The 18,381-nt window shown below is 45.5% G+C and overlaps 1 protein-coding gene across 1 annotated transcript in view; it reads left to right on the top strand.

Moving 5' to 3' along the window:
- Window positions 1-18,381, top strand: part of LOC120065506 (inositol hexakisphosphate kinase 1-like) — a 59,771-nt gene that overhangs the window by 29,272 nt on the left and 12,118 nt on the right. The window contains exon 2 of the mRNA XM_039016563.1: window positions 13,787-14,253. Within this exon, the coding sequence (XP_038872491.1) occupies window positions 13,989-14,253 (265 nt within the window). The 5' untranslated portion in view covers window positions 13,787-13,988. The remainder of the gene's footprint in view (window positions 1-13,786; window positions 14,254-18,381) is intronic.

Below are 18,381 nucleotides of genomic sequence, written 5' to 3' on the forward strand. Positions count from 1 at the left end.
TCTCGTGTGTCAAGGGGTGAGACGGGGGGCAGTAGGGTGTCTCGTGTGTCAAGGGGTGAGACGGGGGGGCTGTAGGGTGTCTCTTGTGTCAAGGGGTGAGACGGGGGGCTGTATGGTGTCAAGGGGTGAGACGGGGGGCTGTAGGGTGTCTCTTGTGTCAAGGGGTGAGACGGGGGGTTATGTGGTGTTATTAGTGTAATCAGGGTGTCTCATTAAAGACACAACTCAAGTCTCTCTCTCTCCTCCCCTACTAATGAACCTTATATTACGATTCCTGTCAAAACATTTTTGAATATTTTAAAGCAAAAATATATAATTAAACACATGTAAATCAGTGAGTTGAGGTGTTACGGATTACATTTTCACCTTTTTTGATAAGCTCTATTTCCTGTTGATATTAACACTGAGTGCTCTTGGCAACAAATTACTACTCTTTGGTTGCGCCCCATAATGGTTCCCTATTCCCTTTTTATAGTGCACTACTTTTGACCAGGACTCTGTATCGGGAATAGGGCTCTGGTCCAAAGGTAATGCCTTTTTTATAGGGGAAAATGCCATTTGGGATACATCGTTAGCAGTGTGTAGGGAAGAGAGTGATTGCGGTGGGAAGACTGGCACTGGGGCCAAGCTGCTCATGTTGAGTTGACAATCTGTTGTCTCACATGGAAACCTGGTGCAAAGACGTCAGCAACACACTGCTGGATGGACGTCATCGCCATGATATCGCTGGAATCTCCATTTGCTGATATCACTTTATGGGTGAATGTTTTATGATGTCACTGTCAGCTGAAGAATGTTTTATGATGTCACTGTCAGCTGAAGAATGTTTTATGATGTCAGCTGAAGAATGTTTTATGATGTCACTGTCAGCTGAAGAAGATACAGCGCTGCAGTGGATAGCAACTGTCTTACCAGCTCCTGACCAATCCTGCTATTAGAAATAAAAAATAAATACAAATAATGTTATTTCCAATGACCCGAAAACAGCATCTGGACAGAACAGCGATCAATAACCTCGATTTGGATCAACATTTCTACTTCAACGAATAGGCAGCTCTGGACGTTCTGCGGACCAGGCCGTAATCCCCTGGAATCGGAAGAGGACGCGGCGGTAAAAGAGGCCGGTGAGGCGGCATCCTGACGAGACTGTCGGGCGAGCAAATAGACCGTCATTGCCCTTTTTTAATTTTTTTTTATTGGTGAACGTGCATTCAGAGCAACCTGGATGAGCCCCAATCTACAGTATTCTATCAACGGGACCTGAAAAACTGTAATATTCTATGTTTCTCAGAGTCGTGGCTGAATGAGGACGTTGATAATATACAGTAAATCTCGCTGGGTTTTATTTGCGTCGTTAAGACCGGACGGCGGACTCGGGTAAGACGAAGGGAGAAGGGGTGAGCGGTCTGTCAAGGAAGTCTGACATTTTTGCACGCCTGAGTTAGAATACCTCATGATAAGCTGTAGACCAGTGGTTCCCTAACTTTTTATAGTCCCGTACCCCTTCAAACATTCAACCTCCAGCTGCGTACCCCTTCTAGCACCAGGGTCAGCGCACTCTCAAATGTTGTTTTTTTGCCGTCATTGTAAGCCTGCCAAACACACACTATACAATACATTTATTAAACATAAGAATGAGTGTGAGTTTGTCACAACCCGGCTCTTAGAGAGAGCTCTTATAGGACCAGGGCACAAATAATAATAGTCAATAATTTTGCTCTTTATTTAACCATCTTACATATAAAATCTTATTTGTTCATCGAAAATGTTGAAAAACTCACCACATGTTAATGAAGGGTGTGCTTGAAAGAATACACATCTCTGCAATGTTGTATTGGAGAGAGTCTCAGTCTTAAATAATTTCCCACACAGTCTGTGCCTGTAACTAGTTTTCATGCTAGTGAGGGCCGAGAATCCACTCTCACATCGGTACGTGGTCGCAAAGGGCATCATTGTCTTAACAGCGCGATTTGCCAAGGCAGGATACTCTGAGCGCAGCCCGATCCAGAAATCTGGCAGTGGCTTCTGATTTTTAAATTAAATTTTCACAGAACCGCTTGTTGCAATTTCAATGAGGCTCTCTTGTTCAGATATCGGTAAGTGGACTGGAGGCAGGGAATGAAAGGGATAACGAATCCAGTTGTTTGTGTCATCCGTTTCGGGAAAGTACTTGCGTAATTGCGCACCCAGCTCACTCGTGCTTCGCTATATCACATTTGACTTTGTCCGTAAACTTGAGTTCATTTGCACACAAAGAATCATACAATGATGGAAAGACCTGTGTGTTGTCCTTGTTAATGCAGACATAAAAGAGCTCCAACTTCTTAATCAAAGCCTCAATTTTGTGCCGCACATTGAATATAGTTGAGGAGAGTCCCTCTAATCCTAGATTCAGATCATTCAGGAAAGAAAAAACATCACCCAGATAGGCCAGTCGTCATCATGCAAGCGGTCAGACAAGTGAAAATTATGGTCAGTGAAGAAAACTTTAAACTTGTCTCTCAAAAAAAAAAAAAGTGTTAATACTTCGCTCCTTGATAACCAGCGCACTTCTGTATGTTGTAAAAGCATTACATGGTCGCTGCCCATATCATTGCATAAAGCAGAAAATACACGAGAGTTCAGGGGCCTTGCCCCCCAACTTAACCATTTTCATTGTAGTGTCCAAAACGTCTTTCAAGCTGTCAGGCATTCCCTTGGCAGCAAGAGCCTCTCGGTGGATGCTGCAGTTCTACCCAAGTGGCGTCGGGAGCAACTGCTTGCATGCGCGTTACCACTCCACTATGTCTCCCTGTCATGACTTTAGCTCCATCAGTACAGATACCAACACATCTTGACCACCAAAGTCCATTTGATGTCACAAAGCTGTCCAGTACTTTAAAAAATATCCTCCCATGTTGTCCTGGTTTACAGAAGAGGATGTCTTCCTTAATTGACCCCCCATAAACGTAACGGACATGTATCAGGACCTGTGCCAGGCCCGCCATGTCTGTTGACTCATCCAGCTGTAACGCATATAATTCACTGGCTTGTATGCAAAGCAGTAATTGTTTCAAAACATCTCCTGCGATGTCACTGATGCGTCGTGAAACAGTGTTGTTTGATGAAGGTGTTGTCTGTGTAGTTTTTTTGGCATTTCCCCCAAGCATTGTCCCAGCCATATCCACGGCAGCAGGAAGAATTGAGTCCTCCACAATAGTATAGGGCTTGCCTGTCCTAGCCACTCGGTAGCTCACCATATAAGACTCCTCTAGCCCCTTCTTATTAATGGTATCTGTTGCTTTTATACATGTATTACTACTTGAAAGTCATCTTTATTCTCGCTCAAAAAACTCCCTCTGCTTATTTTTCAAAAATGAAATTGCTCCTATGGACGAACACTTGTGGAGGTCTACATTTTATTTCTGCGGTCTTGACTGATTTCTTTTTATTTTCCCATGATGTCAAGCAAAGAGACACTGAGTTTGAAGGTAGGCCTTGAAATACATCTACAGGTACACCTCCAATTGACTCAAATTATGTCAATTAGCCTATCAGAAGCTTCTAAAGCCATGACATCATTTTCTGGAATTTTCCAAGCTGTTTAAAGGCACAGTCAACTTAGTCAATCAAGTTTCAAGTTTATTTTATATAGCCCTTCGTACATCAGCTAATATCTCGAAGTGCTGTACAGAAACCCAGCCTAAAACCCCAAACAGCTAGTAATGCAGGTGTAGAAGCACGGTGGCTAGGAAAAACTCCCTAGAAAGGCCAAAACCTAGGAAGAAACCTAGAGAGGAACCAGGCTATGAGGGGTGGCCAGTCCTCTTCTGGCTGTGCCGGGTGGAGATTATAACAGAACTATGCCAAGATGTTCAAAAATGTTCATAAGTGACAAGCATGGTCAAATAATAATCATGAATAATTTTCAGTTGGCTTTTCATAGCCGATCATTAAGAGTTGAAAACAGCAGGTCTGGGACAGGTAGGGGTTCCGTAACCGCAGGCAGAACAGTTGAGACTGGAATAGCAGCAAGGCCAGGCGGACTGGGGACAGCAAGGAGTCATCATGCCCGGTAGTCCTGACGTATGGTCCTAGGGCTCAGGTTCTCAGAGAGAGAGAAAGAAAGAGAGAACGAGAGAATTAGAGAGAGCATACTTAAATTCACACAGGACACTGGATAAGACAGGAGAAGTACTCCAGGTATAACCAACTGACCCTAGCCCCCCGACACAAACTACTGCAGCATAAATACTGGAGGCTGAGACAGGAGCGGTCAGGAGACACTGTGGCCCCATCCGAAGATACCCCCGGACAGGGCCAAATAGGAAGGATATAACCCCACCCACTTTGCCAAAGCACAGCCCCCGCACCACTAGAGGGATATCTTCAACCACCAACTTACAATCCTGAGACAAGGCCGAGTATAGCCAACAAAGATCTCCACCACAGCACAAACCAAGGGGGGGCGCCAACCCAGACAGGAAGATCACGTCAGTAACTCAACCCACTCAAGTGACGCACCCCTCCTAGGGACGGCATGAAAGAGCACCAGTAAGCCAGTGACTCAGCCCCTGTAATAGGGTTAGAGGCAGAGAATCCCAGTGGAGAGAGGGGAACCGGCCAGGCAGAGACAGCAAGGGCGGTTCGTTGCTCCAGAGCCTTTCCGTTCACCTTCACACTCCTGGGCCAGACTACACTCAATCATATGACCTACTGAAGAGATAAGTCTTCAGTAAAGACTTAAAGGTTGAGACCGAGTCTGCGTCTCTCACATGGGTAGGCAGACCGTTCCATAAAAATGGAGATCTATAGGAGAAAGCCCTGCCTCCCGCTGTTTGCTTAGAAATTCTAGGGACAATTAGGAGGCCTGCGTCTTGTGACCGTAGCGTACGTATTGGTATGTACGGCAGGACCAACTCGGAAACATAGGTAGGAGCAAGCCCATGTAACGCTTTATAGGTTAACAGTAAAACCTTGAAATCAGCCCTTGCCTTAACAGGAAGCCAGTGTAGGGAAGCTAGCACTGGAGTAATATGATCAAATTTCTTGGTTCTAGTCAGGATTCTAGCAGCCGTATTTAGCACTAACTGAAGTTTATTTAGTGCTTTATCCGGGTAGCCGGAAAGTAGAGCATTGCAGTAGTCTAACCTAGAAGTAACAAATGCATGGATTAATTTTTCTGCATCATTTTTGGACAGAAAATTTCTGATTTTTGCAATGTTACGTAGATGGAAAAAAGCTGTCCTTGAAACAGTCTTGATATGTTCGTCAAAAGAGAGATCAGGGTCAAGAGTAACGCCGAGGTCCTTCACAGTTTTATTTAAGACGACTTTACAACCATCAAGATGAATTGTCAGATTTAACAGAAGATCTCTTTGTTTCTTGGGACCTAGAACAAGCATCTCTGTTTTGTCCGAGTTTAAAAGTAGAAAGTTTTCAGCCATCCACTTCCTTATGTCTGAAACACAGGCTTCTAGCGAGGGCAATTTTGGGGCTTCACCATGTTTCATTGAAATGTACAGCTGTGTGTCATCCGCATAGCAGTGAAAGTTAACATTATGTTTTCGAATAACATCCCCAAGAGGTAAAATATATAGTGAAAACAATAGTGGTCCTAAAACGGAACCTTGAGGAACACCGAAATGCACAGTTGATTTGTCAGAGGACAAACCATTCACAGAGACAAACTGATATCTTTCCGACAGGTAAGATCTAAACCAGGCCAGAACTGGTCCGTGTAGACCAATTTGGGTTTCCAGTCTCTCCAAAAGAATGTGGTGATCGATGGTGTCAAAGGCAGCACTAAGGTCTAGTAGCACGAGGACAGATGCAGAGCCTCGGTCTGACGCCATTAAAAGGTCATTTACCACCTTCACAAGTGCAGTCTGTGCTATGATGGGGTCTAAAACCAGACTGAAGCATTTCGTATACATTGTTTGTCTTCAGAAAGGCAGTGAGTTGCTGCGCAACAGCTTTTTCTAAAATTTAGTGTATGTAAACTTCTGACCCACTGGAATTGTGATACAGTGAATTATAAGTGGAAAAATTACTTGTCATGCACAAAGTAGATGTCCTAACCGACTTGCCAAAACTATGGTTTGTTAACAAGAAATTTGTGGAGTGGTTGAAAAACGAGTTTAAATGACTCCGACCTAAGTGTATGTAAACTTCCGACTTCAACTGTATATCTGTTGGGCCCCTACTGTCTGTAGGGACCCTACTGCCTGAACTGTCTGTAGGGCCCCTGCTGCCTGAACTATATCTGTTGGGCCCCTACTGCCTGAACTATGTCTGTTGGGCCCCTACTGCCTGAACTATGTCTGTTGGGCCCCTACTGCCTGAACTATGTCTGTTGGGCCCCTACTGCCTGAACTATGTCTGTTGGGCCCCTACTGCCTGAACTATGTCTGTTGGGCCCCTACTGCCTGAACTATGTCTGTTGGGCCCCTACTGCCTGAACTATGTCTGTTGGGCCCCTACTGCCTGAACTATGTCTGTTGGGCCCCTACTGCCTGAACTATGTCTGTTGGGCCCCTGCTGCCTGAACTATGTCTGTAGGGCCCCTGCTGCCTGAACTATGTCTGTAGGGCCCCTGCTGCCTGAACTATGTCTGTAGGGCCCCTGCTGCCTGAACTATGTCTGTTGGGCCCCTGCTGCCCGAACTATGTCTGTAGGGCCCCTGCTGCCTGAACTATGTCTGTAGGGCCCCTGCTGCCTGAACTATGTCTGTTGGGCCCCTGCTGCCTGAACTATGTCTGTTGGGCCCCTACTGCCTGACCTTGTCCAATAAGAACAGTCATTTAAAAAATATGTCTTCTGCTTTCATGCCTGGTGAGCATTAGTGACCTACTTTCCAACCCAGGGTGTGATGGAATCACTGTGATGTACAGTCTCTGTTAACCCTTCTGAAGCAGACAGCCAGTGCTTGTTATCTTGTTCCTCACCTGTTTGTGGTTCTGTCACAAATGGCATCCTGTTTCCTATGTAGTTCACTACTTTTAACCAGACTGCCCTGTTCAAAAGTAGTGCACTAAAAAAGGGAATAGGGTGCCATTTGGGATGTGTACCCAGTGGTCGACAACAAGACTGTCACGTGGTCACTTACCACTTTCCTTTAGTATCACTAGATTAGCTGTCATAATCTCAGATCTACCAGGGTGGCCCTAGCTGTCATAATCTCAGATCTACCAGGCTTGCTTTAGCTGAAAATAGGAATTATGCCACCCTGACTTTTTTAACCTCTCTAGGGTATGTGGGACGGTAGTGTCCCACCTCGTCAACAGCCAGTGAAACTGCAGGGCGCCAAATTCAAAACAACAGAAATCCCATAATTTAAATTCCTCAAACATACAAGTATTTTACACCATTTTAAAGATACACTTGTTGTAAATCCAGCCAAAGTGTCCGATTTCAAAAAGGTTTTACTACGAAAGCACACCAAACGATTATGTTAGGTCTGCACCTAGTCACAGGAAAATACAGACATTTTTCCAGCCAAAGAGAGGAGTAACAACAAGCAGAAATATAGAAAATTAATCACTAACCTTTGATCTTCATCAGATGACACTAATAGGACTTCATGTTACACAATACATGTATGTTTTGTTCGGTAAAGTTCATATTTATATCCAAAAATTTAGGCGGGAGTTTAGGCGGGACGTTACTATCTCACTTGGCAAAAAGCCAGAGAAAATGCAGAGCGCCAAATTCAAATAAATTACTATAAAAATCAAACTTTCATTAAATCACACATGAAAGATACCAAATTAAAGCTACACTGGTTGTGAATCCAGCCAACATGTCAGAATTCAAATAGGCTTTTCGGCGAAAGCAAACAATGCTATTATCTGAGGATAGCACCATTGTAAACAAAGAGAGAGAAGCATATTTCAACCCTGCAGGCGCGACACAAAACGCAGAAATAAAAATATAATTAATGCCTTACCTTTGACGAGCTTCTGTTGTTGGCACTCCAATATGTCCCATAAACATCACAAATGGTCCTTTTGTTCGATTAATTCCGTCTACATATATATCCAAAATGTCAATTTATTTGGCGCGTTTGATCCAGAAAAACACCGGTTCCAAATTGTGAAACGTGACTACAAAATATCTCAAAGGTTACCTGTAAACTTTGCCAAAAAATGTCAAACTACTTTTGTAATACAACTTTAGGTATTTTTTTACGTAAATAAGCGATCAAATTGAAGACGGGATGATCGGTGTTCAATACAGGATTAAAACCAACTGTAGCTAGCTTTCTGGTCATGCGCTTCTAACAAACAGGACACTTCGAGTGACCCTCCTTCAAGATGGCCGTACTTCTTCATTACACAAAGGAATAACCTCAACCAATTTCTAAAGACTGTTGACATCCAGTGGAAGCGGTAGGAACTGCAAGAAGGTCCCTTTAGAAATCTGGTTTCCCAATGAAAACTCATTGAAAAGAGTGAACTCCAAAAAAAAATCAATTCTGAATGGTTTGTCCTCGAAGTTTCGCCTGCTAAATAAGTTCTGTTATACTCACAGACATGATTCAAACAGTTTTAGAAACTTCAGTGTTTTCTATCCAAATCTACTAATAATATGCATATCTTATCTTCTGGGGATGAGTAGCTGGCAGTTTAATTTGGGCATGCTTTTCATCCAAAATTCCAAATGCTGCCACCTACCCAAGAGAAGTTAAAACACTTACATTTCGTCCCAGTGTTTTGCATGCACAAACAAATGCATACGTAGTGCTTGTATGTATACATGTAGCTATAGCGATGGTTGTTAATAAGTACAATATGAATTGAATGTCAGGTGTCTGCATGGAGAAATGCATAGCACTATACTTATGGACCCTGGACCATGTAGCCATGACCAGTTCTATTAGTACTAAACTGGGTGGATCTGTGTAAACTGTACAGTTCTATAAGTACTAAACTGGGTGGATCTATGTAAACTGTACAGTTCTATAAGTACTAAACTGGGTGGATCTATGTAAACTGACAGACGGTGTCAAGATCGATTTTTGGAATCGTTTTTTTCCCTCCATTGTCACCTAGTTAAATAAAGGTTAAATAAATAAAATATATGTATGTAGGCAGGATACAGTTCTATAAGTAGAATGTATATATCTAAAGTAGTAGTAGTATAATGTAAACTGACAGAAGCTGTCGGTGTCTATTTGTGGTCCGTGTTAAATCCTTCGCACTCTGACATTAGTCCTTTCAATGTTGTAAATTTAGTTCAGACTGGCCGCATTGCTGTCGCTGCCGCCGCCACTCGCCAAGGCTCACATGCCTTCAAGGTGATACAAATTAAGCCGAAAGGGCCGAGGTCAAATCGGACAAAATGATGTCACTGTTGTTGACCAGCCAGAGCCATAGATAGACTTTAGGTTGGTAGACTTTAGAAAAGCAAAGCAATAAATAAATTTACTGAATACTGCTTAAAAGCATTTGTTTTAATTTTTTTTTTTAGAACCACCAGTCAGGAGGATACAGACAGCTCAAGAGGCTTAGATAAGCAGAAAAATATATAAATATATATAGAGAAACTGCACGCAGAGACATAAAAATGGTATCCACAAATTAATCTGACTCTGGGGAAGTAAAAGGGCCTCATTTCCAACATCCCCAAGTATCCATTTAAACCTTTTTTGTACCCTTTGTCTTAACTCCCAAAATGTATAACAGAGCAGACCGTACTAAGACGGGAGTATCAATGAACACGAGTATGGAAAATGTATGTTCAGTTTTGTCACACGCGCGACCTCGCGGTACCACGTTCTGCTAGCATTATTTTAGCCACAGACTTATGTGCTAGCTGTGTAGTCTGTGTTTTTATAAATGTGCCAGGAGCATAAAACTATGCATTTGTATAAGGAATTGGCAAATCGTTCTCATTCGGAGAAATAAGCATCTTCTTTTTCAGGTAGGACACTTGATTTCAACGTCTGTTGCCAGGTAGAATAGTTGAATTACACAAGGTGCAATTTTTAAATGTGGTTGTGGTGTCAGCAGTTTTTCCTCTTATGTCAGTCACTAAATTAACCCTGTTTTTAGGTTGGTAAGTTAGTCTAGCGGCCAGCTACCTACCCACCCTGTACCCACACTACCCACCCACCCACACTGTACCCACCCACCCACACTGTACCCACACTGTACCCACACCACCCACCTACCCACCCACCCACACTGTACCCACCCACACTGTACCCACACTGTGTACCCACCCACCCACCCACAATGTACCCACCCACCCACAATGTACCCACCCACCCACACTGTAAACCCACCCACACTGTACCCACCCACACTGTACCCACACACCAACACTGTACCCACTACCCACCCACCAACACTACCAACCCACACTGTACCCACGCACCAACCCACACTGTACCCACTCACTCACCCACCCACACTGTTCCCACCCTGTACCCACCACCCACCGACCTAATGTAGTTCCGTTAACGTTAGAGGGTTATGCCTACTTTTCAAATATATTAGCTCGCAACTCTTAACTGATAGTGGCAACAAAAAGGGCATCATAATGTCTTAACTATTTGCAGTTCTTTGTAATCCATTGTCTTTGTCTTTTGGATGGTCTGTCAGACTGTAGTAAAAAATTACTACATCCTCTTGTTCTGTTAGACGCAGCACTTTGTCATTATCTCACTGTTATGGGCCATCAGTCATTATCTCACTGCTATGGACCAGTAGACATTATCTCACTGCTATGGGCCAGTAGTCATTGTCTCACTGTTATGGGCCAGTAGTCATTGTCTCACTGTTATGGGCCAGTAGTCATTATCTCACTGTTATGGGCCAGTAGTCATTATCTCACTGTTATGGGCCAGTAGTCATTGTCTCACTGTTATGGGCCAGTAGTCATTGTCTCACTGTTATGGGCCAGTAGTCATTGTCTCACTGTTATGGGCCAGTAGTCATTGTCTCACTGTTATGGGCCAGTAGTCATTATCTCACTGTTATGGGCCAGTAGTCATTGTCTCACTGTTATGGGCCAGTAGTCATTATCTCACTGTTATGGGCCAGTAGTCATTATCTCACTGTTATGGGCCCGTTGTCATTATCTCACTGTTATGGGCCCGTTGTCATTATCTCACTGTTATGGGCCAGTAGTCATTGTCTCACTGTTATGGGCCAGTAGTCATTGTCTCACTGTTATGGGCCAGTAGTCATTGTCTCACTGTTATGGGCCAGTAGTCATTGTCTCACTGTTATGGGCCAGTAGTCATTGTCTCACTGTTATGGGCCAGTAGTCATTATCTCACTGTTATGGGCCAGTAGTCATTATCTCACTGTTATGGGCCCGTTGTCATTATCTCACTGTTATGGGCCCGTTGTCATTATCTCACTGTTATGGGCCCGTTGTCATTATCTCACTGTTATGGGCCAGTAGTCATTGTCTCACTGTTATGGGCCAGTAGTCATTATCTCATAGCAGTTTCCCAGATTACACCTCCTCGCCTACTACCAAATCAAATTGTATTTGTAACATGCTTGGTAAACAACAGGTGTAGACTAACAGTGAAATTCTTAACTACAGGTTCTTCCCAACAATACAGAGAGACAGAAAAGAGAAATAATTAAAAGATAAAACGCATCATAATAAACAATAGCAGCGTATGTGATGAGACAAAAAAAGTTTGCGCAAAAAGGGTCAATGCCGATATTCCGGGTAGCTGGTTAACTGTTTAGCTTACTGTTTAGCTAACTGTTTAGCTTACTGTTTAGCTTACTGTTTAGCTTACTGTTTAGCTAACTGTTTAGCTTACTGTTTAGCTTACTGTTTAGCTAACTGTTTAGCTAACTGTTTAGCTTACTGTTTAGCTTACTGTTTAGCTTACTGTTTAGCTTACTGTTTAGCTAACTGTTTAGCTTACTGTTTAGCTTACTGTTTAGCTTACTGTTTAGCTTACTGTTTAGCTAACTGTTTAGCTTACTGTTTAGCTTACTGTTTAGCTTACTGTTTAGCTAACTGTTTAGCTTACTGTTTAGCTTACTGTTTAGCTAACTGTTTAGCTAACTGTTTAGCTTACTGTTTAGCTTACTGTTTAGCTTACTGTTTAGCTTACTGTTTAGCTAACAGTTTAGCTTACTGTTTAGCTTACTGTTTAGCTAACTGTTTAGCTAACTGTTTAGCTTACTGTTTAGCTTACTGTTTAGCTAACTGTTTAGCTAACTGTTTAGCTTACTGTTTAGCTTACTGTTTAGCTTACTGTTTAGCTTACTGTTTAGCTTACTGTTTAGCTTACTGTTTAGCTTACTGTTTAGCTTACTGTTTAGCAAACTGTTTAGCAAACTGTTTAGCAAACTGTTTAGCTTACTGTTTAGCAAACTGTTTAGCAAACTGTTTAGCAAACTGTTTAGCAAACTGTTTAGCAAACTGTTTAGCAAACTGTTTAGCAAACTGTTTAGCTTACTGTTTAGCAGTCTTAAGGCTTGTTCAGGGTCCTGTTGGTTCCAGACTTGGTGCACTGGTACTGCTTGCTGGGCAGTAGCAGAGAAAGCAGTATATGACTTAGGTGGCTAGAGTCTTTGAAATGTTTTGTGACTTCCTCTGACACCGCCTGGTATAGAGGTGCTGGGTGGCAGGAAGCTTGGCCCCGGTGATGTACTGGGCCGTATGCACTACCCTCTGTAGCGCCTTGCAGTCGGATGCCGAGCAGTTGCCACACCAAGCGGTGATGCAGCCAGTCAAGATGCTCTCTGGAAAACAGACCCTATGTCGTTTTAACAATTGATTAGCCTATATTTGGAAAGCTTCTATTGTGGAATGGAAAAGACATCACGTGTCAGATTAATAATCCAGTAGGCCGGTGAGTCAGGTGAGCTATCTGTTTGTTCTGTTACGTGGATAAGGAGTCCGATTGGCTCTACAGCAGATTAACCTACATATCCATACGTTAATTTTCCGCTGGTAGACTTCGGTGTCTCTCTCTTAGCTCGGCCTACACTGAGACACTGCAGACTCCTGTGTTCTAACGTAGTTGTTTTATCACGTCGATGTAATCTGACCCTGAATTCTGAAACACTTCTCCTGCTACTAAAGATCTGAGAAAAGTTGATCTGAGACATACATAATAATATGGGGGCAGTAACCGAAAAGTCGTGGGTTTGAATCCCGGGGCCGACCAAGCTGGGAACAAAATATGACGCTGTGCCCTTGAGCAAGGAACTTAACCCTAATTGGGGGCACTGGACAATGGTGACCCCACTCCCTACGCTTGTCTCAGGGAGAGTTGGGATTCGCAAGGAAGACATTTCCCAAAAAACACTTGTACAAGTGTGTAACAGGACACATTTAAGCACCCCAGCATTATTATAATTATATTTTACGAGGTAGTTGGACTTTATGAGGAATTATATTTTCCAGGGACATGTGGCCTTGACGTGTGTGCTGTTGTTGTTGTGGGGGGGATGTATGGCTGCGTTCCCAAATGGCACCCTATTCCCTATATAGTGTCTTATGGGCTCTTGTCAAAGTAGTGCACTATATAGTGAATCAGTTTGGATGCTGTCTGAGCCCTGGGATGGGAAATATTTTATATGCTGTTCTGCGTACGGCTAGTTCACTCACTCAATTAACCCACTCGCTCTCGCTCTCTCTCTCGCTTTCTCTCTCGCGCTCTCTCGCTCACTCACTCTCGTGAGTGATAAATGTCATCGATCCCAAATGTGTTTAAATGTCACACCCCTAAAAATGCCTGAATAATGAACAATTCTGACTGACGTTCTCTTCTCTTCTCTCTTTCCGTCTTTCTTCCCCCACCCTGCCTCCCATCTCTCAGGTGGCTGTCGAAGGTGTGACGTCATCGCCCGGTGCTCTTCATCGAGGAGCCGGGATCTGATTGGTCCGTTTGGGTTGCGGCTGGCGGGCTGGCTCCTCCCCCTCCCGGCGGCAGCGTGCGTTCCCAGCTGCCTCCCTGCACCCCACGCTCGCCCGGCCTGCTCGCCCATGCCCCCGCCACCCCCACCAGGCCCTCCAACGCCATGTGCCTTCCCCACACCATGGAAGCAGCAACGGGGAAGCACGGAGCGAGCCAGGCAGGGTTAGGCCTCGGGGGGCTGGGGCTGGGCCAGGGGGGACGGCGGTGTGGAGGGGTACCACTAGAGCCCTTCGTACACCAGGTGGGAGGGCACACCAGTATGATGCGTTACGACGACCACACGGTGTGTAAACCCCTCATCAGCCGGGAGCAACGCTTCTACGAGTCGCTGCCTCCTGAGATGAAGGAGTTTACACCGGAGTACAAAGGTAAGAGGAGGAACACACACACACACACACACACACACGTCAGAACCAAGCACTGGTAGTGTAATGTTACCTGACAAGCTCTCAGTTAAACACACGTCAATCATCCATCCATCTGTTAATCCGTCCATCCCATCTGTTCATCCGTTCATCCATCCGTTCATCCATCTGTTCATCCCATCTGTTCGTCCGTCCCATCCATCCATCTATTCATCCGTCCATCCCATTCATCCATCTGTTCATCCCATCTATTCATCCGTCTGTCAGTTCATTCTGACCCAGTACAAAGGTGGGAGGAATGTTCCAATGTCAAATGAATGTCCCACTGTTTGGATGATGAAGTGACTAGAGAAGTGGGGCGCTCCTCCTCCTGCGTAGTGCCATGAAAAGCACTGTGGTTCATCACACGCTGACAGAGGTGCCACTGTGCAACAGTTCAGGGAGTGTTGTGCCGCGCAAAACGGCCAAAATCACACTGGCAAAGGTATTACAGTCAGATGGCGTCACTCCTACCCCTCCATTCCTACCCTTCCTAGGGTCCCTCCACTCCTACCCCTTCTAGGGTCCCTCCACTCCTACCCCTTCTAGGGTCCCTCCACTCCTACCCCTTCTAGGGTCCCTCCACTCCTACCCCTTCTAGGGTCCCTCCACTCCTACCCCTTCTAGGGTCCCTCCACTCCTACCCCTTCTAGGGTCCCTCCACTCCTACCCCTCCTAGGGTCCCTCCACTCCTAGGGTCCCTCCAGTCCTACCCCTCCATTCCTACCCCTCCTAGGGTCCCTCCACTCCTACCCCTCCTAGGGTCCCTCCACTCCTAGGGTCCCTCCAGTCCTACCCCTCCACTCCTACCCCTCATAGGGTCCCTCCACTCCTACCCCTCCAGTCTTACCCCTCCTAGGGTCCCTCCACTCCTACCCCTTCTAGGGTCCCGCCACTCCTACCCCTCCTAGGGTCCCTCCAGTCCTACCCCTCCATTCCTACCCTTCCTAGGGTCCCTCCACTTCTAGGGTCCCTCCACTCCTACCCCTCCTAGGATCCCTCCACTCCTACCCCTCCTAGGGTCCCTCCACTCCTACCCCTCCTAGGGTCCCTCCACTCCTACCCCTCCAGTCTTACCCCTCCTAGGGTCCCTACACTCCTACCCGTTCTCCTACCCCTCCTAGGGTCCCTCCCCTCCTAGGGTCCCTACACTCCTACCCCTCCTAGGGTCCCTCCACGCCTAAGGTCCCTCCCTTCCTAGGGTCCCTCCACTCCTACCTCTCCAGTCCTACCCCTCCACTCCTACCCCTCCTAGGGTCCCTCAAACCCTCAGTGCAGGTGGAAACGTTGCAGACAGAAGACAATGAGGTCTGATTCTCAACCAACATTGTCCCTGAGTGTGTTCTCTTGAAGTGTCACACAGACAACCTAGTTTCCTGTAGGATTCAGTCCTCGTCACCCACTCAGAGGCTTTCCCCTGCAGCCTTCAGAGAGAGAGAGAGAGAGAAACCATGTGGACCTTGACGCACACTGTCACTAAGTCTCCTGGGAAAAACACTGTCACACCCTGCCAAAAGTAGGACAGACCAGGACTTCTCATAGGCTTTGATCTGACTCTCCTGTTGTCACAGTGTGGCTTTGGCCTTTTTCTTGGCAGGTCTGACGGTACACAGAGTTCTCTATCTGAGAGAGGAGACAGGATGTTATAACTATCAGACAGACATTAACATTAGCCAGGCTGTCTATGGAGCTAACTAGAACAAAACAGGACCATGATTCTTTGGGATATTCACAAAATGAATCCATAGACTTGGAGCATTGGATCAGGGATTGTGGACATATATATTCTACTTTTTTTTTTATGTTGAAGCATAATTGAGAAATAATTGATCAAAGTTTGCATATTACATTTTGGGCTTACCCAGGCTTCCTTTAAGACTCCATGATGTTTCATCTGTAGGTGCTACAAAGCAGACGTTTGTGTTTGCTTTACCGTTTGCTCAGTAATAATGAGTAGTATTTTGATTTCAATAACACTTTTCTTACATATATATATTTTTTTAATATTGAAAATATACCGTCTTTGATTTGGCCTATCTTTCAGTATATTGTTGAGCGTAATATACTCTACTTGCAAGGTGTGACTAACTTATGAGGATATTTTTCTTCATTTACAGTGTGTCCATGTTTCTAAATCCTGAGTAAATCATAGTGTTATAATGCACGTAGAGCAGCACGCCTGGCTCCCCAGCCAGCCATCTGTGTTTGGGATGGCATCGTTTGGTCTAATCAATCATATTGAGTTAGACAGCTTATAAAAGCACTGCAGTGGAAAGAGCTGTGGTTCTGGCTCTCATCTGGCTGTGGTCGGTGGTTCTGGCTCTCATCTGGCTGTGTTGTTGGCTCTCATCTGGCTGTGTTGTTGGTTCTCATCTGGCTGTGGTGTTGGTTCTGGCTCTCATCTGGCTGTGGTGTTGGTTCTGGCTCTCATCTGGCTGTGGTGTTGGTTCTGGCTCTCATCTGGCTGTGGTGTTGGTTCTCGTCTGGCTGTGGTCGGTGGTTCTGGCTCTCATCTGGCTGTGGTGTTGGTTCTGGCTCTCATCTGGCTGTGGTGTTGGTTCTGGCTCTCATCTGGCTGTGGTGTTGGTTCTCGTCTGGCTGTGGTCGGTGGTTCTGGCTCTGGTCTGGCTGTGGTCGGTGGTTCTGGCTCTCGTCTGGCTGTGGTCGGTGGTTCTGGCTCTTGTCTGGCTGTGGTCGGTGGTTCTGGCTCTGGTCTGGCTGTGGTCGGTGGTTCTGGCTCTGGTCTGGCTGTGGTCGGTGGTTCTGGCTCTGGTCTGGCTGTGGTCGGTGGTTCTGGCTCTGTTCTGGCTGTGGTCGGTGGTTCTGGCTCTGGTCTGGCTGTGGTCGGTGGTTCTGGCTCTGGTCTGGCTGTGGTCGGTGGTTCTGGCTCTCGTCTGGCTGTGGTCGGTGGTTCTGGCTCTCGTCTGGCTGTGGTCGGTGGTTCTGGCTCTCGTCTGGCTGTGGTCGGTGGTTCTGGCTCTCGTCTGGCTGTGGTCGGTGGTTCTGGCTCTCGTCTGGCTGTGGTCGGTGGTTCTGGCTCTCGTCTGACTGTGGTCGGTGGTTCTGGCTCTCGTCTGGCTGTGGTCTGTGGTGTTTGCTCTCGTCTGGCTGTGGTCTGTGGTCTGTGGTGTTTGCTCTCGTCTGGCTGTGGTCTGTGGTGCCGGTTCTCGTCTGGCTGTGATCTGGATTCCTGTAGGAGGAGGCAGTGAGGGATCTGTAACGTGTCTCTCAGCGGTTAATCAGGAGAATGGACTGTTCTATTTCCTGACAGATGACTTGAGGTCATACTCTAACATACATATGGATACCTGACATCCGTCAGGAGGAGGAAGGTACGGTATTACATGATGTCCTTGTAGGGGAGGTTTTATTCACAGACTTTATTGTTGCTCTAGGTGGATAGACGTTGAATAGGCCCAGCTATTTTTTTTACCTGTACAAATATTTTCATTGAGAGATACATTGAAATCCAACAGAGTAGAGCCTCAACTTACTGAGTGCTGCCAGGTATATATTTATATATATATATAAATATTTGGAGTCCCCATACTCCACATAAAGAGAAAGGTATGTGACAATAGTCTGTCCCAGTCTGTCTCTGTATGCCTGTTTAGCACCTTCCCAATGCCCCTGCTCTGACCGTCCTTCCCAATGCCCCTGCTCTGACCGTCCTTCCCAATGTCCCTGCTCTGACGGTCCTTCCCAATGTCCCTGCTCTGACCGTCCTTCCCAATGTCCAACTCAGTGTTACCACATTACATTACATGGGACGTGCAAATTCACCAGCATCATGCTCTCTCCCTCCGTGTAAAGAAATGTGCCTGCAACCAACCACAGCGCGGACAATTTGTACCTGGACAGCAGACTGCGTTCATCTGTTATCGCTCACTTTGTGACTGACAGACACCTATCCTATCAATAGACCACTAGAATATGTATATCAGGGCTTGACATTCACATTTTTTTTGCCACATCTCCTTTGGACAAGTATAAACGATTTTTTTTTTACTTGTCCGAAAACTCAAGTCACTCACCCCCCAAAATAAAGGTCTGTAACACCATGAGCCAAAACATTACAAATTGTATGACGTC

The sequence above is a fragment of the Salvelinus namaycush genome, chromosome 20 (assembly GCF_016432855.1).
Source record: "Salvelinus namaycush isolate Seneca chromosome 20, SaNama_1.0, whole genome shotgun sequence".
Taxonomy (NCBI): Eukaryota; Metazoa; Chordata; class Actinopteri; order Salmoniformes; family Salmonidae; genus Salvelinus; species Salvelinus namaycush.